The sequence below is a fragment of the Pogona vitticeps genome, chromosome 2 (assembly GCF_051106095.1).
Source record: "Pogona vitticeps strain Pit_001003342236 chromosome 2, PviZW2.1, whole genome shotgun sequence".
NCBI classification, from domain to species: Eukaryota; Metazoa; Chordata; class Lepidosauria; order Squamata; family Agamidae; genus Pogona; species Pogona vitticeps.
In genome coordinates, this window is record NC_135784.1 from 25497463 (window position 1) to 25519636 (window position 22174).

Consider the following 22174-nt stretch of genomic DNA (forward strand, 5'->3'; position numbering starts at 1 on the left):
TTAAAGATGCTTTTGTATTGTTTTTTTTTTTTAATTCAAGTGTGGCTTAAATGTTGCCTATAACCCAAGTTCCAGGGTGCATTATTATATTTTAAGTAAGCCTTACAGTATCTGAGTTTGGAAAAGCTGGTCGCTGGCCATCTGGCTTCATTCCAGCATTAACCCTTTAACTGGGACACTGTCAGATCTGACAACTCATTGAATCTGTTCTATGCTTGGGAGGCCTGTAACATTTCTGTAGGACACCTGAACGAGTCAGATAGACTTACCGGATTCTTCTGACATCCTGGCCTCCTTAGGTGTACTCTGTGGAACAGCTTATTAGTCTTGCACATTGCTCTGTGTGCGTTTAGAAATTGAGGAATCTCATTTCTGCACCAGAGTTAGGATAAAGAGTCTTTTTACAGTTTGCTTCTTGAGGAAGAACCTTTGCTCTTATTTGTCTTCTGAAACCCCTTTGCCAAAAACTGAAAAGTCTGCTCCTAGACTCAGGTTGCTGCTGGTCAGGTGGACTGCAGGTTTGCAGACTGGATGAAATTTTAAATATCAGATTTTTTGACCATTTAAAACAAATTTAAAATGATTTTTAAAAATTTACATTGTGATTTAAATCAATTTGACTTAAAAAAACACCACACATTGATTTTTATCCGCCTTGTTCGCACCTTGATCCAATGTCGCCTTGATTCCCTTTGCAACAGAATTGAAAAACTACTCATTTCTTTGGAAAGATTGGCAGGTGGAGATGCTGAGGCTGAAGGTTCCCTTCTTGCTCATATTGAGCTTCAGAACTAGATCTTGGAGAAGCTGCATGAGTTGTTACTGTTGTCGTGTCCTGTCCAGTTGCTTCTGACTTATAGCGACACCCTAAGAACAGGTGACCTTCAGCTAAATTCTCATCCTGTTATATTTCTCTTATATTTCAGGGCTTAAACATGGGGCTCAGCTTTTCCAGATTTGAGAGCGCATGACTGGAGTGGCTGGAGACATTTCTGAGATGGCCACCTTTCTCTCTCCCGCAGGAGGTGTGATGGCAACACAGGCAGGCTGTGAATCATCTCCTCCTGGAAGAGGAGAAAGAGCAGTTATGAAACTGTCTCAGGTAAGGTAGGGGTCATCAGGGAGAAACAGGAGGGGACCTCATGCTTTTCTCTTTCCACAGGTATGGGGGAGGGAGAGAAAATCCTGTCTCTTTATTTTAATGCTTGAACTGATGAAGTGGGAAAATTGTTGTTTAGTCATTTAGTCATGTCTGACTCTTCGTGACCCCATGGACCAGAGCACGCCAGGCCCTCCTGTCTTCCGCTGCCTCCCAGAGTTGGGTCAAATTCATGTTGGTCGCTTCGATGACACTGTCCAACCATCTCATCCTCTGTCGTCCCTTTCTCCTCATGCCTTCACACTTTCCCAACATCAGGGGCTTTTCCAGAGAGTCTTCTCTTCTCATGAGATGGCCAGAGTATTGGAGCCTCAGCTTCAGGATCTGTCCTTCCAGTGAGCACTCAGGGTTGAGAAAATCTGAAGTCCTAAAACCCATAAATATAAAATTAAAGGGGGGGGGGGAACACCTTACAAAGAAACTCAGGTGGAACATCTGCTTTCAAACCTGGAGCAGAAGCGTGTGTGAGAAAGACTTTCTCTGAGTAGAAGTCTATTTTCTTTCTTTCTTTCAGCAGTTGATGTCCTTTGATAAGGTGGCTGTATATTTCACCAAGGGAGAGTGGGATCTCCTGGATCCAGCCCAAAGAGCTCTCTACAAGGAAGTCATGTTAGAAAATTACGCTCTTGTAACATCTCTGGGTAAGGATTTGTTTTCCTTGATGGTTTACCTGCTGGAGAGTTTGTTTTGTTTTCTAGGACATTTCCATCGATGAGCCTAAGAGGCCACAGAGAATGACCCATGTCACAGGCTAAAGGCTTCAAAGAGTAAAACTGGTTGCATCTCCTGTGAGGCCAATGTTAGGGGTGTAATCTTTCATTTTTGTTTTTTTTAAGGGGGGACTCCAGCTCTGAATATTCTCCAACATTATCCCAGGCACAATTCCGAAAGCTCCGTGTTGGTTGGTTTTCGTTTAGTCATTTAGTCGTGTCCGACTCTTCGTGACCCCATGGATCAGAGCACGCCAGGCCCTCCTATCTTCCACTGCCTCCCGGAGTTGTGTCAAATTCATGTTGGTTGCTTCGCAGACACAAATACTTATATACCACCAAACATAGTGACAAGCACTATTCTGGGCAGTTGAGAATAAAAAGGAACACACATACCGAATAAACCCAACACCACAAATCAGCAGTAAGAATAAAAATTAACCAGTAATCAAACCCTATCTAAAACTTAAAACAGAAATGGTGGCGGGACCAAGCAACCCAAATACAGAATAACTCAGGGAAGGATGTCCTTAAAAACCTACTTGAAAAGCATGGTCCTTAACATCTCTTGAAAGTTGGGAGTGAAGAGGCCTGGTGAAGCTCTAATTCAGTGATCCCCAACCTTGGGCCTCCAGATGTCCTTGGACTACAACTCCCAGAAGCCTTCACCACCACCTCTGCTGGCCAGGATTTCTGGGAGTTGAAGTCCAAGAACATCTGGAGGCCCAAAGTTGGGGACCACTGCTCTAACTGGAGCCCATTCCACAAGAATGGTGCCATGACTGAGACACACACCTGCATTTGCCTACATTTCACCAAGGAAGAGCCTCCCTCTGAGGAGGCATTGCTTCTTGGCCCTTTGCTTCCTACTGTTAATTGTGAGGAGGAGGTGATTTGACCTCGGCAGGAAGTACCCTGGGAGTACTAGTCTCGCTACCCGTTAGGCTCTATAGAAAGTATTTATTGAAAAAATGTCATCTCAGGAAGCCCTGCTGCAGCTTCGGCATCATCATCATCATTCAGAAACATCAGGCACAGTCAACGTTATAAACACTGATTGGTATTATATAACAGATACAGGTTTTAACCTAAAACCTAAGTATCTGTTAAATGTCGGCCCAGTATGTATGCTGTTCCTAATGTTGCTGTTTTTTTGTAGCTCTGCTGGTGTGATTTCTGAGATCTGCAAATGCTTATAGTACTGAGTGAAGTTTCTTGATATTGTTCCCAAAAGCCCCAATGACTATGGGGACCATTGAAGTGTGTTTCTTCCAGAGGCGAGATGTTTCAATTGCTAGGTCTCTGTACTCTGTTAGTTTTCCCAATTTTTTATTTTCAGCTCTGGCATCCCCTGGAACTGCAGTGTCAATGATCCAGACATTTATTCGCGAAGGCTTTCACGGCCGGGATCTAATCTAATTTGACACATTGCCACATAGCTGACTTAACAGCTGCCTAAAAATGTTTGGGACTAGTAAAAACATGATTTGTCAGTTCTTTAACTTTTTTGTGCATGGTGTTATCTGCTTCTAGTATTCCAAGGTATTTATAATTTTCATCACTTGATAGTGATTTTATATTGCCATTTATTATTTCTATTCCATCTAGTTTTAGGGTCTTGCCACAGTGTATAGACAGAGCTGCACATCTGTCAATTCCAAATTTCATTTGGATATCGTCACTAAATATTTGCACTGTGTTTAGCAGTGATTCTATCTCTGTGGAACTTTTTGCATGTAGTTTTAGGTTGTCCATGTATAACAGATGATAGATTTTTCCTGCTTGTTCTGAAATATGGTAGCCCACTCCAGTTTTATTTAAAATTATTGACATGGGGATTAGTGAGATGTTAAACAGCAGAGGTGACAAAGAATCCCCCTGAAATATTACCCTTATGATGCTAACTTTCCTAATTTCTTCACCATGGGCCATTAAGACAGTTTTGCATTTTTCCATGGTTTTCTTGAGGAAATTCTGAATGTTTTTACTAGTCCCAAACATTCCTTGGCAGCTGTTAATTCAGCTGTGTGGCAATGTGTCAAATGTCTTTTTATAATCTATTCAGGCTATGTTAAGGTTTGTTTTTTGGCATTCTTCAGATTAATTTTATCAATAAGCAGCTGATATTTTCTGCCTCTTGACTTTTTAAAAAGTTCCTTTTCTGCTCAGTTGGGTATAGGGAGTTTTCAGTTAAGTATTTAGGTATTGATCTTGTAAGTACTCCTGTGAGGAGCGTGAACATTGCTGGAAGGCATGTAATTGGTTGATAATTACTGGGTTCATTGCCTTTTTGATGATCTTTTATTATTAGAAATGTGTGGCCTGTTGTCATCCAGTCTTCAGTTGTAGAATTTTGAAGTAAGTGGATAAATTGCACTGCTATACATTGGTGGAAACTTGTTAGATGCTTTAACCAAAATCCATGCAGCTCTTCTGGACCAGGTGCACTCCAATTTTTCTTTACTTACAGACTCCTCTGTCCTTCCCCCAAGGATGCAAGGTACACTGGAGAGACTTGTCATTCTGTGCCTTTTGCCCCAGAGAGTCGTTTTTCTTTTCAGAGAAAGGTTTTTCTAGAGGAAGGAAGATTAGTAATCAGATCCTCAGCTTCAGTATCTGTTTGTGGTAGTGGGCTGGATAACAATCAAGAACACAACCTGACGCCGTGCTGCTGATTGCTATGTTGATAAAATTCAATTTGATTTGGGGTTTTGGGGTTCAGGTATTGGATTTGGCAGTTGTTCTTCTAGCTGAGTTCAGGGGTCCGAGGGTCACTTGAGAAATGGGATGGTGAATGAAACCAGAGCACCAGAAGACTCTGGCAAAACAGCCAGCACAGAAGTAGTGCAAAGGGTTGAATCTTCTGTGAGCAGCGTTCCCCATGTTCCAGAGAAAGCTGGAATCTCTTGCCACAAACACCTAGTGAGGTCTGCAGTAATAGATGATTGATTGATTGACTGATTGATTGATTGATCGATTAAAAATATTTACCCCACCTTTCTCCTTGAAAGGATCCAATAAATAATAATAATCTTAGAACTGGACAGTCGGAAGGGTCCCTATGGATTATCGAATCCAGCCCTTCTCAGAGAGGCACCGGGGGGTGGGAGGTGGGAATCAAACTCCATGACTAAAACACAGAGCTATCCATCAGTATATCAGATAAAGAGCAGCAAGTGAAATTGCTACTCGTTAATCTTTTTCAGGGACCTGCCTGACTCCTACCTTGGGAGAAATTGCTAAACCAGATCTCATCTCTTCATTGGAAGAAGGGGAAGATCCATTTATCCAGGACTGTGAGGAAAAGTGGAAAGTGGCAAATACCTGTTCAGGTGTGTGGTGGGGCTGTGAAGGAGAGTCCGTGAATTTTCCTGTCTCTGTTTAGTCAGTGACATTAATCACTGACAAGATATACTGAGTCCACCTGCTTTTCATAGTCTGGTCAGCTGATGCAGAAGGAGCAATTTCCTCCAGTATCAGCAATATGTATTTCCTGAAAGCTGGTCTAAATTTCTAGGACAACAGATTCGAGAACACTCCTTTAGTTTCACTGAATGCCTGTCTCTGCCATTATTCTCTGCCAACCTGTAGGCTCAAAACTGGCTTAACTCTAGAAGTAACTCATGTGAATATCTAGGAGACAGATGAGAACACAGATGATGAGATGTGTCTCCTCTGAGTGCCTTTGGCTGGTCTCTATTTTGCCCCTCTGCCTCCCTGGCCTTCTCGAATGAGCCAATAATTGACTCTGTATGCAAAATCCTGCATGTCTGTAGCTTGACTCTTGCTAAGGTCAGCGAGGAATAGACAAGGAGACCCAGTTAATTGAGAGAAAAGGTCTGAAGATGGTGACATTTATTATTGCTAAGTAATAGGCAATATCTGTGGTTATGCATACACTGAGAAGCTGCAGTGAAGAAGCCCCTATAAACCAAAAACAGCATCACACACGTGTGTGGTTTTGATTTTGGGTCTAGACAGATGTGGACTCTTCCCCTTGCCTCTGTGTGCAGCCAAGTGAATGGGGATCACAGAATGGTGAATCTGTTTTGCGTTGTTGTACAGTGGTGCCTCGCTTTACAATTGCCCTGCATTACGACAAAACTGCTTAACGACGATCTTTTTGCGATCACAATTGCGATCGCAAAATGATGGTCTGAATAGGAGAATTTGGCTTTGCAACGATTGGTTCCCTGCTTCGGGAACCGATTCTTTGCAAAACGACGTTTTCTGAACAGCTGATTGGCGGTTTCAAAATGGCCGTCGGGTGATTAAAATGGCTCCCCGCTGTGTTTAGGGACGGATTCCTCACTTTACTGGCAACGAAAATGGCCGCCGTATGGAGGATCTTTGCTGGACTGTGAGTTTTTACTTCATTGGAACGCATTGAACAGGTTTCAATGCGTTTCAATGGGGTTTTTATTTTCGCTTTATGATGTTTTCACTTAACGGCGATTTTCCTGGAACGGAATATCGTTGTTAAGCGAGGCACCACTGTATTTTCTTTCCCAGCCTTTCCTGCAATTCTGTTTTTTTAGCCTTCTTTTGTGATCATATGGAAACTGCACTTGTAATGGGATAACAGGTGGAAAAAGCCTGCATAGTCTGATGTGCTTAGTGAAATGAGGGAGGGAGGGTAACCTAGAAAGAATTACTGTCTTTATTCAAGGTATTAAAAACATAATCTAGGTTGCAGCAGGGGGCATACAAGAGACAAATAGGAATCCTGGAGATGCTGAACTCATAAAAATGAATAATTGAACATGATTCATGGTAAGGTCCATGGTCTCTGCCTGAAATTTGCTAACATTGTATAATTTGTTTCCTTTGATCTACTGTCAGGTGATGCCTGGAGTTGTGAAAGCTGCCACATGACATCACTGGGGTCTGTAGAAAAGAGAAAGCATGAAGACAGAAAATATTGGGTTAGGCATCAAAAGGAACAGAACAATTATGAACGAAATCAGTCTAAGAATAGAAAAGACTCCCCAGAGTTTCAAGGCGGAGATACAAATGAACTCTTGATTGTACACGAGGATCTGAAGGGGGAGGGTAGGAATAAATTTGTAGTCTTTGAGAAGCAACTGAAAAGTAGAATAAAAATAAGTAGGCGCTGCACAATCCACTCCAAAGAAAAGCAACACGAATGCCGGGCATCTGGAAAGAGTTTCAGCGATACTGGAAAACGTACAGTGTATCATACAGGGATGACACCATATAAACGTATGAAGTGTGGAATAAGCTTTGGTGACACTGGAGAAATGATTACTACCGATAATAGAACTCGCACAGGAGAAAAACCATATAAGTGTATGGAGTGTGGAAAGAGCTTCAGTCACAGCACAGTGTTCACTATTCATCAAAGAACCCATACAGGGGAGAAACCATATACGTGCATGCAGTGTGGAAAGAGTTTCAATCAAAGTGGAAGCCTTTCTAGACATGAGAGAACTCACACAGGGGAGAAACCATATAAATGCATGGAATGTGGAAAGAGCTTCAGTGAAAGTGGAAAACTATCTCTGCACCACAGAACTCACACAGGGGAGAAACCGTATAAATGCATGGTGTGTGGAAAGAGCTTCAGTGAAAGTGGAACACTTACTAATCATCAAAGAATCCATACAGGGGAGAAACCGTATAAATGCACTGAGTGTGGAAAGAGCTTCAGTCAGAAAGGATACCTTACAAAGCATGAAAGAAGTCACACAGGGGAAAAGCCATATCGATGCATGGAGTGTGGGAAGAACTTTAGTTACAGTGGCCCCCTTGCTAGACACGAGAGAACTCACACAGGGGAGAAACCATATAAATGTGTAGAATGTGGAAAGAACTTCAGTGCACGTGGAACACTTACTACCCATCAAAGAACTCACAGAGGGGAGAAACCATATAAATGCATGAAGTGTGGAAAGAGCTTCAGTGAAAGCGGAAAGCTTACTAAACATGAAAGAACTCACACAGGGGAGAAACCATATAAGTGCACAAGATGTGGAAAGAACTTCAGTCAGAGCGGAAGTCTTTCTAGACATGAGAGAGGTCATACAGGGGAGAAGCCATATAAATGCATGGAGTGTGGAAAGAGCTTCAGTCAGAAAGGGTATCTTAAGAAGCATCAAAGAAGTCACACAGGTGAGAAGCCTTATCAGTGCATGGAGTGCGGAAAGAGATTCAGTGAAAGTGGAACCCTAACTAACCACCAAAGAACCCACACAGGGGAGAAACCATATAAATGCACGGAGTGTGGAAAGACTTTCAGTCAGAATGGATACCTTAAGAAGCATCGCAGAACTCACACGAGGAAGAAACTGTGTAAATGCATGGAGTGTAGAAGGAGGTTCCTTGAAAGCAAAATACTTAGGAGACATCAAAGAACATATACTGATGAGAAACATCAAGCCTGGAAGGAGCTTCAAGGATAGGAGGAAACATCTTGAGATATCAGGGAATCGTACTGTTGAGAATTTTTTATTAAGGAGCATGTGTTGAAAGCGGTTGCATGAGTTACAGTGTGAGTTTGGACAGTAGAGAAGCCACAGGGACAAAGCACGGGGCAAGCATAGAATGATATTCCACATCAGCTCAAAATTAGTATCCATCAGATAACTGGCATGGGAGAGGAAATGTAGAAATCTATGTGGCACAGGAAGAATTTGGATTAACAGAATCATAGATCTGTAGTGTTAGAAAGAACAGAGTCACCTAACCCCACAACCCTCTTTGTGTAGGCTGGAAGTCTCCAACTGCAGCATTCTTGCCAATCCATCTGGGGCTCAAGAACCTGCAATGATGGAAGGGTTCTCCCCCTTCCTGGGGAGTCTCTTCTTTTATCAAACCATTCTTCCTATCCACCGTCCAATATATGTAAACAGGATTTTTCCTGCCCAAATGTAGAACTAAGCATATATCTGTACTGAAATTATTGTTGTTGTTTTAAGCTGAGTTGAGCATATTTGATGTCCTCTGTTATTCTTCACGGAAGCCTTTTATAAGGGTGGGGAGCCATCTTGGGCTCTATAGTATTCTACTTCTCACCTCTCTCCAGGATGAACAGGGATCCTTAGGTCTACTCTTTCGGTACAGTCCATCAGTCAGCTGCAAATCCACTCTAGTGATAGCATCATCTACACCAGATTCTATGATTTGTTGTGCTTCATGTGTGTGTGTCTGTGTAAATATAGATCTATGAATTTGTCATAGTCTTCCATGAAAATGAGATACAAAGGTGTTTAGTGCCAAAAGAAGTTTGGTTGACATGGTATTCTACATACGTGGGGATGAGTCTGGATGATCTGAATTTCTCCTCTAGCTACACGATTCTTTTTTATTATTTTTATTAAGTTTCAACAAAAACAGTTTCAAACAAAATTCTGTATCTTTTCACACAATTGTATATCTTTAGATTTTCGTCTTTCAATTTCTGATATGCAAGGCAGATCTTTAATTTAACTTATAATGTTGACCTAGGAATTTATAAAATTCTGACCATCTTACTTCATAGTCCTCATAATGTCCGTTTGCTTTCATTAGTGTTGAGATCTTATCCATTTCTGCACCATTCAACACCTTCATTATTAGTTGGTCTTCATCAGGGATCTTGTTTGGCTTCCATAGTTGTGCGTATATCATTATTGCATCCACATATTCTTAATCTCAGGTCTTGACATTGACCTTGTGGTTGCGAGATTCACCCTTCCTTTCAAGGACATGAAAGAGGCCTCTCCAGAAGCAGCTGAGCAGTCCTTCCATCGAAGGAGAGACGAAGTCCCATGCTTTAAGGCTGCTCGTAGTTGTGGTTCAGACTGTCCCACATCCCCATGTGAGCTTGAGGATGCTGGGAAGGGTCGCCTAACGATGCTGTCTTACCTGTCTGCACAGGAATTTGCCAAGGGCCTGGAACACCTTTTTTGGGATCTGGGTTTACAGTCCACACAGGCCTCCAAAAAAAGACGCAACCCCTAAAAAAATAGGTAGATCGTCAGTGTCTCTTTGGTCCTGTGCATGTTCATAGTGAAGCAAAGAGAACTCCCACTAATGAACCGGCTCCTGGGCAGGACAGTGATGAAGGTCGCAGAGGGGCCCACCAAAGGCTCCTGCCTGTTCTTCCAGAGCTCAGAAAAGCTTGTGTTTTTTTTGGGGGGGGGGTCTGTTTGACTTCAGTTTTTTAGATTCTCCCCCAGCAACAGTGGTGCTCTTTATGGTACCCCATGCGCCTCTTTCTGTACCATTTGTTTTCTAGAGCAACCATCATCTGCCTTCCATGTGAACTTGGTGTAACTATGTGTCTACATATGGGAGAGATGAGGGACGTGGTGGCGCTGTGGGTTAAACCGCAGAAGCCTCTGTGCTGCAAGGTCAGAAGACCAGCAGTCATAAGATCGAATCCACGCGATGGAGTGAGCGCCCGTCGCTTGTCCCAGCTCCTGCCAACCTAGCAGTTTGAAAGCATGTAAATGCAAGTAGATAAACAGGTACCACCACGGTGGGAAGGTAATGGGGTTCCATGTCTAATCGCGCTGGCCACGTGACCACAGAAATTGTCTTCGGACAAACGCTGGCTCTACGGCTTGGAGACAGAGATGAGAACCGCCCCCTAGAGTTGGACACAACTGGACTAAATGTCAAGGGAAACCTTTACCTTTATATGGGAGAGAATGGAATGTGACATTGGCATGACAGAGCAGTTTAACCCCATCAGAATCTGACTGGCATTAACCAAGAGAAGCTTGGAAGGTTCACTGTCAGGTAGATCTCTAAAGCAAGGGGCAGTTGGTTGCCAGCTGGTCAGTTAGTTGTCCTGTTGGAGGCGATGCCTCTTAGAGAGTCTAAAAGTTAAGTTAGTATGTTAGATTTATATCAGAAGGAGAAACTATGTTTGTCATGTTTAAAGATAATGTACTAATTCAAATACGTCTAGCAGAAATCTGTGTTTAAAGTACCAAATATCAGAGCACGGTTTATTTGATTCTACATGTTCTATAGTAAAAGTTCATGAATGTTTTTTTAGCAAACACTACGTGGTCATTTATTTTCAAGCTACTGGCACACACACACAAAAGGGAGAAGACCATGTTGGTTTATTAAAAGAATGCTTTAAACTGCTGCACACAAAGTGTCACATATTTTTTTACTTTTTCATCAAAAAGAGAAAGACTGCATCCTTTTTAAGAAGTCTTTCCATATCATCTAGGTTTATAAAGGAAAAAAAAGCAAGCATTATTTGTCATCTGAGTTAACATATTTTGCTGTAAGGCCAAACCGCAGGCAGGATTTCTGGCTCCATGTGTCCCTTCCCCCTGCTTTCTCTTAGGAAACTCTCCCTGGGTGCCAACCATTCACCTCAGGCACCCTTTTCTCATCCCCCAGATGGATCGGGACCTGCATCATTTCTGCCCTGGCTTCCTCAGGGGTGGTGAGAAGCCACAGTGTCCTACGCCAGACCAGCAGTCGTCCCAGATGCTAGTTTTATATTTCTGATTGATTAGTACCTTCTTTGTGTCTCACTGAAATTATTGTTTTTTCCATGAAATGGGAATTTTTTTTTTAAAATTTCTATTTCTTCTATTAATTCTTTAAAGGGTAAACCTAGAACCTCTTCAAAATTCTTGTAATATTCAGCCGGTATTCCATCACGTCCTGGAGATTTATTATTCTTTTGTTTTCTAATATAATAGCTGGATTTTTCTCCATATTGATATTAAAATAAACGGTCAGGAAGGAAAACATGCCAGATGTTAACATGGTTCTTTCCCAGGATCAAGGGGGAGTGAGGGCTTCATTTAGTGAATTTCTTGTTTGCAGTTATTTTTGGAGATACTATTATCTCCCCTCTGTAGTACATGAAGACACCTTCTACTTTCAAAAAGTGGAAAGGGGCATTTCCATGCCTATATATGCTAGCTCCACTACATGGCCCACAAATTAACCCCACTTGCTCTTTGAAATCTTCATGAAGCCAATACAGTACTTCAAATTGTTTGGATGTTCTTCTTTTTTTTATTATACAGTGCTTGTATGAGTTGACTAATTCTTTCAGCAGTTAAATATGTCTGTTCTTCCCCCTCTTATTATGCACAATTTCACCTGAAATACATTTTGTTTTACAAAGAAGAGAAACTGAGCTGAAAGCACAATTCTGTTCTACTTAACTCCAGCAAACTAAAAAGTTGTCCAGTTATGGCACAAAAGCGACAAAAGTGACAATCCAATAACCACTACAATAATCCACTACACAATTCTATAAATTCAGTCTGTATCAGTCAACTAAAGCTTTGAATTGCATATTAAAATCTCAGGTTCACCTTGGGTTGTCTATCTCAAACACCAAACTAATTTGATGTCCCTCCAACTCATACACCCATCTAAAACTATTCTTGCCCTTTTGTAACTTCAAATTATCATCATCTCACCTAAAACTGATCCTGCTATTTTGTGACTTTAGATCATCATCATCAAATGCTGAAAGCTTGCCCAGAAGCTGCTTATTCCTTTCTTTCCCACCTCCTTTCCTTACAAGCACAAAGGGTATTTATTTATTTATTTATTTATTTATTTATTTATTTATTTATTTATTTATTTATTTATTTATTTATTTATTTATATCCCGCCTATCTGGTCAATCACCCCCTACTTCTGTAGTCAAAGGAAAGTATTCTTTCTGAAACTCCTATCAATGCTTTGTACAGTTTGCCCCTTTCTTCAGTATCTTCAGAGGTAGCTCTCCTGTGCTTTAATAAATCTGCATATTCTTCAAACCAATAAATTAATCGATTAAAAACAGCACTGTAAGTCAGATAACTTTCCAACCAGCTGATAGCCCTACTGAATTATAAAGGAACTGGAGAAAGCCCAAAGGAGGTTGGTTACAATTTCACCAAACACATGAGTTAATGAATTTAGTGTCAGATGCAACTTTGATTTATTCAGAGGGAGAAGAAGGGAGACATGGTAAAAGAGTGTTTCGATTTTTTTTTTTTTAAAAAAGCACATTTTGCCAAAATTATCCTAAATACAGTGGTGCCTCGCTTAGTGAGCGCACCGTTTAATGATCAATCCGCATAGCAAACTATTTTTTTAGATCGCTAATACGATTGCATTGCGATGTTCTGAATAGGCAAAACATCACATTGCAATGATTGGTAAGCGTTTCGCTTACCAATCTTTGCATTGCAATGTTTTTTTAAACAGCTGATCGGCAGTTCCAAAATGGCCGCCAGGTGCCCAAAATGGCCGCCGCAAGTGTTTTCGCGCCCTGCCCTCCTTACCGAGGGTGCGAAAATGGTGGCGCTATGGAGGAACTTCGCTGAACGGTGAGTTTGGGAGCCATAGGAACACATCACACACAGACACAGACACTCACTCACATACACAAAGAGAGAGAGAGAGAGAGAGATGGGGGAGAGATTGAGAGACAGACAGAAAGAGAGAGGCCAAAGTGTAAGAAGACTCAGTAAGGACCTAAAAAAAAAAATGTTAGATGATCAAGATGGCAAAAGCCCTCTGAAAAATGGCTGTGCTTGGTTTGTTTGGATCAACAAGAGTGCAAGGTGGTATGACAGCCACCTTCAAATAAGAACATAAAAGCCCTGCTGGATCAGGCCAAGGGCCCATCTAGTCCAGCTTCCTATATTTCACAGTGGCCCACCAGATGCCTCTGGGAGCACACAACTAGATACCCGTCTCCTGATACCTTTCCCCTGCATCTGGCATCTTAAGGGGCTACTCTGTGGAAGATGGAGCAATCTTTTCTGTAGCTCCAAGAGGTAAGACCCAAAGTGGTTGATTCAAAGTATAAGAGGTGAGCCTTAGAAAGAACTTCTCAACCGCATGAGCAGTGGAAAAAGTGTAACAGTGGAACAGGCTGTCTCAGAGGCTGGTGGACTCTCCATCCCCAGAGGTTCTGAAAGACAGGTTAGAAGATGGACACCTGAAAGGGGTGTTTCACTGTGGATTTCCTGCATTGGCAGGATTTTGCCCTAGAGCTGATCCTTGGGTTCTTCTTCCAACTTGGCCGTTCTACAGTTCTGTAATTCTTGGATAATAATGGCTACCTTAGTTTAGATATGTGCTGTGTGACGAAGTGCTTCCCTCCATCCGTCCTGAGCCACTGTATCCCTTTCTCTCCCAGGCACCACCGTCCAGCAGAGAGACGTCCAGCTTGGCCAGCCACCAGGTGGAACCAGCAGTACCTCCATCCACAGGCTCCTGTGTGACAATGCGGAATGTGCTCTGTGTGAACGCATAGCCGTGGAGGCGGCAAAAGTGACGCGCATACTACGAAAAGCGCCCAGGAGTCCTCCTTTGCTGCAGCCGCCACTCCCTGCCCTCTCTGACCTGGAACATTCCGGTGGCCAGCAAGACCAGGAGGAGGTTTCCAGTCTCAGCGAGAGTGACCGTTCCTTGGAGAGCCAAGACAAAGCTCACCGGGATAAATCCCTTCCGCAGAAACCAGGGAAGCACCTCCTCCATTTGTCCCGAGAAGCCTCAGCAGTGACCCATCTCCAATCTGGCAATCTCCAATCACAGAGGTCTGCATTTGTGACCGCGAACATTCCTTTTGTGAGAGATGCCACACAAGGGACCTTAAAGTGGCACCTCGTTGTGAAGAGGAGGACCAGAATCTCCAGAGGCATCCAGAAGACCTCAATGTCTCTCTAGGAGGAGACGCTTACAAAGACGTCGCCTTCTAGGGAGTCACCAAATCTGCAGGAGAGAGGGGCAGGCGTTGACTTCTCAGGAGCACAGATACTGTTCCTCTCCAACAAGGATAGAGAGGGCTTAGAGCTACATATTAAGAAGAAGAGGATCCAGCATGAATGGAGCCTGCCAGGTCTGGTCAAGAGATCCCTTGAGAGCTTCATGCATGGGGCTCCTTCAATGCCCCGCCTCCAGAAGGCAAGGATACACATCCAGCCCAAGCCAGAGGAACTCTCTTTCCTCCCAGCTGGTGTCTGTGCATTTCTGGAGCAACATATACAAAGCATGAAACATCGGCAGCGATGGCATCTGCCCAAGAGGATCCTCCAGTCCTTGAGACCTTTGGGCTGGCAGCTTGAGGCGGGAATCCCAGGGGAGAAAAGGACCAGAGTTTCTTATCCATCACCAGAAAGAAGCTGCGAGGAGCCTTCAGAAGAGCCGGACGCCAGAAGGACCACAGCTTACCCTCCATCCAAGACTTGTCTTGTGCTCACCTGGAGGTCTAAGGCTCTTCTTAAATCCACCACATTGTTCCTTTGCCCTCTGTTTCGGACACGGTCCTCTGACATGACCCGGACTAGGTATGGCCATTGGGCAGTTTCTGAATCTCTACCTAGGTACCCAAAACGAAGGAGTGACCTTCTCTCCATTCTGTTACTAGGATTGCATCCAAGCTACAGCTCCACTTGGCCAAGAAGTCCACAGAGGTGCAGCTGGAAGCCATTCCAGATGTTGTCAGACATTCATGGAGACAAATGCCTCTCTTTTCTAAACTGCGTCTTCCCAAGGTGATCCGACCTGGCTTTATGTGGTGGAGCCGCTCGGCCTCCTTCCCTTTCCTTCATTCAGGGGAGGCTGGTCAGATTGACATGGTCATTCGGCGTGCCCACCTGGCATCCCTTTGGGGTTTGGGAACACGTTACGTGGAAGCTCTAAGTAGGATGATAGAAAGCAAACCATTCTCTGAGCATGTCGGACTGAGATGGAACTCCTAGAGGCACAAACCCCAAACTGAGCTTGGAACTCCTAGAGGCACAAACCCCCTTCCTCCAGGAGCACCAAAGAGAACTTTTAGAAGTCCATGTCACAAAGAAGAAGATTCATCACACCTGGGACTTCCCAGTCCTTATCCAGAAATCACTGAAGGTGTTCATGCAAGGGACTCCCCAGCTGTCCCTCCCCAAGAAGACCGGGATCCATGTCCATATCCTTCGACAGGATCCCTTGTTCCTTCCTCAGGAGATCTCCAGCCACTTGGAATTTCACATTCAGAAGAGGAAACTCCAACGGCAGTGGGGCTTACCCAGGCAGGTCCTTGCGTCTTTGAAGGCCTTCTTCCCAATGAGTTTCCTGAAGAAGGCTCCACTTTCCTTCACTGAGGAACTGAGAGATGAGAGTCTTGAAAGAGAAAAGGAGGAAACAGGCCAGAGATGGAGAATGGTGATGGATGCCCTCTCGTCAGAAGCACTTTGACAGGAAACACTTTGAAGTACACCAGGAGTTGAAGCCCAAGCCCATCAGGCAGTCTCTGGAAAAGGCCAGGGGCTTGGGGAAGGACCTTGAGCAGAAATGGCTCCCAGAGAGAGCAGAGGCCTCAGCTTTTCTGCCATTCAGTACTCCAAATGACATGGAACTCAATGTACCGTATAAACAAAGGACTTCTGCATGGGGTCAGACCAGCAATTCCTTAGAGCTGCAGTTTGAGATCGCCTCTGAAACCCACACCCTGATCCCAGTCAGAAGGTGGAGTCTCTGTGTCCATGAGGTGGAGACGCCTTATCTCCAGAGTGAGCAAAGGGAGATCTTGGAACATCATTTAAAGAAAAAGAGACTTCTGCATGAGTGGGGACTGCCCGGTGCTGTGCAAAGATCTGTTCAAGCTTTGGCACCATCTCTACTGGTGCCAACCTGTCCTTCACAGGGGAGAGGGCAGGAAGTGAGAATCCAGACCAAACAGCCCTCTTTCCTCCCCACCCATTTTACGGAGACCCTGGAAGACAGCTTAAAGAAAATGATTATGCATCGACAGTGGGGCCTTCCCAAGAGAATTCGTGTCTCTCTACGCATATTCTCCCCTGCTGTTGGTGAGGCCCTGGAAGCAGTGAAGGAAAGCCCTGAAAATCTCCTAGTAGAAGAGCTTTTTTATCTCTCTGGGGAAAACCAGCAAGCCACCGAGGGAGTGAAGGAGTCCCCAAAGGAAGTGAGCGTTTCTGGGTTACAGAGCCCACGAACCAGTAGAGCTGGAAGCATCTCTCATGAGAGGCCAGAAACCCTTAAACAAGTGAGCTCTAGCACAGGGCATTCAGAGATGGGAGGAATAGCCATAACTGGCAACACTCCAACAACAACAACAAAAGAAGAAGAAGAGGGAGTAGCAAGTACAGCTGGACTACAGTCCACAGAAAATGTGGCTTGTGAAATGCCACAGGCCACAGAGGAGGTGGCCTTTGCTGATGGAAGCCAAGAGGATACAGACTATGAAACGGTTGACTTTAGGAACGTGGAGACATCACTAGGAATGGAGATGGCTTCTGACATAGACCTGACAGCCGATGTCACCACTTCTCTGACACAGATCACCCGAGGGGCAGTGACCACTTTTGCTGTCACTGGACAAAGTCCATTTTCTGCGCATGGCACTGTAGGAGGGCCCCTACCCACAGCCAAAGAGATCAATGATAGCAAGATGTCACTGTCTGTGGAGGATACAAATCCACCTAGTGAGAGCCTACAAATGGCCAATGAAACCAATCTTGTCAGCAAGAGCATTCAGAAAGAGGAACAGACTGCTGAGGAACAGTCCATTCTGGCTACAGAGGGAGGGAATGTTGCTGATAGCCCACAAGCTTAGGAGGAAGGGAACATTCATAGGCCACAGAGTAAACAGATCATGCAGGATGAGCACTCCTCAAGACCACATGCGGCACACCCCACAAAGGAAGAGAACACACCTGGGCAACAGAGCTTGTGGGCTTCAGAGGACGAGAACACCTGGATCCCAGAGGCCACAGGAGAAAGAAACCTCCAGGATGAGAGCGCAGAGGACCTTCCCTCTGGCCTACAGGAGAAGCTACCCACCTATCAGAATGAACTGAAGCTTTGGGTGGGCCATGGGGGAAGAATTGGCCCTTGGGTTTCCTCCAAAAAGCCCCCTTTCTCCACATCTTTTCAGCATCCTCCCTCCATGGAGATCCCAGGAGGAGGGGGAGGCAGCTGGGAAAGGAGCACAGCAAGAGCCCGTCCATGTCAAGGAAGAGCACCGTCTGAGAAGCCGGCATACAGGTCTGCTGCACACTCCTGTTTGCAGTAGGTGGCACTGGAGGAGTGTTTGGGGGCCCTTCCTGAGTCTTCAGAAGAGGAGAACATGCAAGGATGTCCTTTATTTCCCAGGGAGGACAGCTGGAATGCCCACAGCCCCAGAGGCAGCCAGATGACTGAGTCCTTGGAGCACAGCTCTGCAGGGAGGGGCTGACAGCCAACAGCAAACTCCTCCTTTGAAAAACTCCTTGGGGATAATGCGAAGATTTCCCTGCAACTGGAAAGCAGCCTCCAGGGAATGTTTCCAGGGACCCCTGGTTTGGTGACATTTCCCAGATGTTTCCGGCAACCCTACAGTCCACATCCAGTGGTGCCAAGGGAGCCTTTTTCTGCAGACGACTCCCATGTGATCTCCTCTCCCTGTTGGTGCCACACTGCTCCATATCAGCGAGACTTAGCATTCCCACATGAAGGAGATGAGCACCAGGAGAATTCTCCTGTGTCCTCTGAAGAGAGCACAACAGATGCCCTTCTTCCCAGATCAGAAATCACCCTGGAGAATCTCTTCAGGCCTTGGGAGAAGACCTGGAGTCCAGAGGCCACAGGAGAAAGAAAGCTCCAGGATAAGAGCGCAGAGGACCCTTCATTTTGTCTACAGGAGGAGCCAACCACCTACCAGAATGAACTGAAGCTTTGGGTGGGCCATGGGGGAAGAATTGGCCCTTGGGTTTCCTCAGAAAAGCCCCCTTTCTCCACGTCTCTTCAGCATCCTCCCTCCATGGAGATCCCAGGAGGAGGAAGAGGAGGCAGCTGGGAAAGGAGCACAGTAAGAGCCTGTCCATGTCAAGGAAGAGCACCGTCTGAGAAGCCGGTAGACAGGTCTGCAGCACACTCCTGTTTGCAGATGGTGGCACTGGAGGACAGCAGAACAGATGCCCTTCTTCCCAGATCAGAAAGTACCCTGGAGAATCTCTTCAGGCCTTGGGAGAAGACCTGGAGTCCAGAGGCCACAGGAGAAAGAAAGCTCCAGGATGAAAGCGCAGAGGACCCTCCATTTTGTCTACAGGAGAAGCCCCCCATCTACTGGACTGAACTGAAGCTTTGGGTGTGCAATGGGAGAAGAATTGGTAGCTGGGAAAAGAGCACAGCAAAAATGTCCCACAGCCCCAGATGCAGCCAAATGACCGAGTCCTTGGAGCACAGCTCTTCAAAGAGGGGCCGACAGCACCTCTGGATGCAAAGCCATGGCAGAGGGAGAGTGCCTAGGCATGAGAAGAGCAGAGAAAGAGCCCCCTCTCTTGCCTCTCACAAAAAAGACCAGGATATATCGGAGGCCCACCGGAGGACACTGCACAAAGGCTGAAACCCTCTATAGATCCCAGGGAGAAGAGGTCTCCTCTAAGACCAGCCAGGATCCTGACAACACTGTGGCCCTCATTGGTTCAGTTGTGGACACAAAATTGTCCCTGAAGCATGGCATGCACCTCTGGCTGCAAAGCCAATCCAGGTGTGAGGAGAGCAGAGAAGGTGCCTCCACTGTTGCCTCTCTCACCCAGAAGACCTCTGAAGGGAACCACAGTGGAAAACATTCGAACACAAGACCAGATGACCAATTCTCCAGAGATGGAGGCCAGAGCAAGGCCTCGGGCATGAAGTCTGGGGCTGGAGGGGTGAGATGACAGGAAGCCCACTGCCTGGACAGGCCAGCTGAGAGGAGACCTGGCAGCCAGAAAGAGACACCCAACAGCAGGAAATATAAAGCCAGCACCAGCCGAGGGGAAATTGCCAAGAAAGAGGAGAAATTATCGAGCAGCCAAAAAGAGAGCTTGAACTTTGAGATGTCAGCATTCAGCTGTGCGCAGCGGAGCCCCACTGGCTCCCAAGAGAAACCCCAAACAAGAGTGCAGGGCTCCATGAGGAGAGGAGAGGAATCCACGGCCCGAGTGAGATTCACAGATCAACAGTCTCCTCTGGTCAAGGAAAGAAATGCTCAGCAAGAAAATGCTCACATGCTCACTAGTGAGCAACCACAAACCATTTTTAGAGCCTCCCAAAAAAGAAGGTCTTTCTTTAAAAGTGACCTTTTAAAACTCATCCATCGAGAGGACCGCTAAACCATGGTGGGGAATGGGCACAGAGGGCAAGGAACGCACCAAGCAAGCTGAGGCCAGGACCTTCCCAGAGGCCACCATCTTGGTCCTGCCTCCGCAACCCATCATGTGCCATCAGAGGACCAGTTCCACAGCCTGAAAGGCAGGGTCCTTCCGAAGCGCAGGGAGCTGTGAGATCCGTCAGATTATGAGGAAAAGACATCTATGTAGCTCTTTTATTTTATGGACATGTAGTTGATATCGAGGTTCGTGTTTTCCCCACCAACATCACGGTTTCAAGAGATGCTTCTCTGTAAAAATCACTTTAGTTAGGGTGGGTGGAAGATTCTGGAACAGTAATCCAAAAAGCAACTTTTCCAGGCTGTGCATCAGGCCACATGATGGATGGGTGGAGCCATCCAGTTTTGTACTGCTTTTAAACTTTGGCATACCATGACTACCTCCATGTATGTATATAAGTAAAGATAAAACTGTAATCATCTGTTAATTTTGTAGAAAAAGATACATGCATATACTGTACACACATATATCCACATACACATGCACATTCAGCTTGGAAATCTACCAAAGCATCTCGACAACATGTGTTTTCAAAGAGGAAAAACAAAAAGCTGTGCCACATGCTGGGAACTCATTTAGAAATCTATACACTGGATACCTATCTATCTGATGCAGCAGTTGGCTATCTCTTCTACCTGGTGTCCTTTTGAATGCCAGCATGAATACCCTATACAATGACTAAAACTAATCTTCCAGCGATAGGAAAAGCTAATCTTCTGGGTTAGCTTTTCATCTGTTGTTGGTGTCAGATGTCTCCATCAGAAACTTGTAGCACCAGAGCAAAACCAAACCAAACCTGTTATAAACAATGTTTTAAAATTACTGATATCCCTTCCTGACCTTGCTATAATCTGTTGCTCTGTAGCTTGATCAATTTCTTCTATCTGAAACAAACTGCTCAACTACTATTAGCAAAGCCCTGTCTGCAGTGAATTAAAAGCCACATATGGGAAAGAACTTGTGATTGAAATCTGACAAAACCTCCTGACACTTCTAGGTATCTCAGTGAATGGGTTGAACTTCTCTCCTCCCTTAAAGCAAATGTGCTCTGCTTAACACTTTCAGCAGCGGCAGGGGTACACAGTATACAGCTTTGTTTTCACTAGAAATGTCCTCCCTTCCAATTCTTTTGTAAGAATGCTACTGGGGATGTGCTTCCAGAAGCACAGTAGCCAAGAAAACATAAAAACTAGTTGATCTTTTTTTCAATGCGGACATTACTCCTAAACCTTTCCCCTCCCATACCTCGAATCTGTCTGCAAATTTCTTTGGTAATGCTGTTAAGTACCGTCTGCCTATGATTTCAGGAGAACATTGAGAGATTAATTCTCCTGATAAGAATTGCTCAGGATATCCACTAGATGACACTATATATTCAGCAGTAAAGTAAGGCTGTCGTTTTGACTTTATGAAGCAAGAAACCAAAATGATTATTTTCCTTGTCTGGCACGAATTGGTAAGATCCTAGAAAAAAATAAATAGGACATTCAAGGTAAATTAACATGACCCTCTCTTCCTTCTCCCATAACAGACACAATGGGGCATGCCAGGTCATACATACTTATATCAACTATTTAATTGGTATGATTCTTCTGAACTTCAAGGCAGTTTTTGATACCATTAACAAAGGTATTCTTCTAGAATGACTCTCTAGTTTCCAGAGGTGAGATACAAAGGTTCTATCCATACCACAGCTGATTTCAGATGGCTGCTAGCCAGAGATGGGAAACATTTGGGCTACAACATTTCTGGCTACAACTCCAAAAACCCTATAGCTATCATGTCAGGCAAAGTAGCACCCAAAAACTAAAACCACAAAATCCACTGAGAGTCCTTGTCAAAGGAGACCTTTTCAAAGTAATAGGACTTGTTAGTTACATTATTTCCTCTTAATGGATTGCTGCCTTGTCGTGGCAAAGGGACTTGAGTAACTCAGAGAAGCCATGGGCGATGCTGTGCAGGGCCACTCAAGACGGACAGGTCGTAGTGGAGAGTTCCGACTAAACGCAATCCACCTGGAGTAGGAATTGGCAAGCCACTCCAGTATCTTTCCCAAGAAAACTCCACGGACAGAAACAAAAGCCTAAAAGTTAGGACACTGGAAGATGGGCCCGTCAGGTCGGAAGGCATCCAACATGCTACTGAAGAAGAGCGGAGGACAAGTACAAGTAGCTCCAGAG

The 22174-nt window shown here is 44.8% G+C and overlaps 1 protein-coding gene across 1 annotated transcript in view; it reads left to right on the top strand.

Moving 5' to 3' along the window:
- The window catches only part of LOC144587547 (uncharacterized), a 38634-nt gene that overhangs the window by 1242 nt on the left and 15218 nt on the right, over positions 1-22174 (top strand). Inside the window, 4 exon segments of the mRNA XM_078388629.1 lie at positions 927-1102; positions 1674-1800; positions 5076-5201; positions 6712-8181. Of these exon segments, the coding sequence (XP_078244755.1) occupies positions 968-1102; positions 1674-1800; positions 5076-5201; positions 6712-8181 (1858 nt within the window). The 5' untranslated portion in view covers positions 927-967.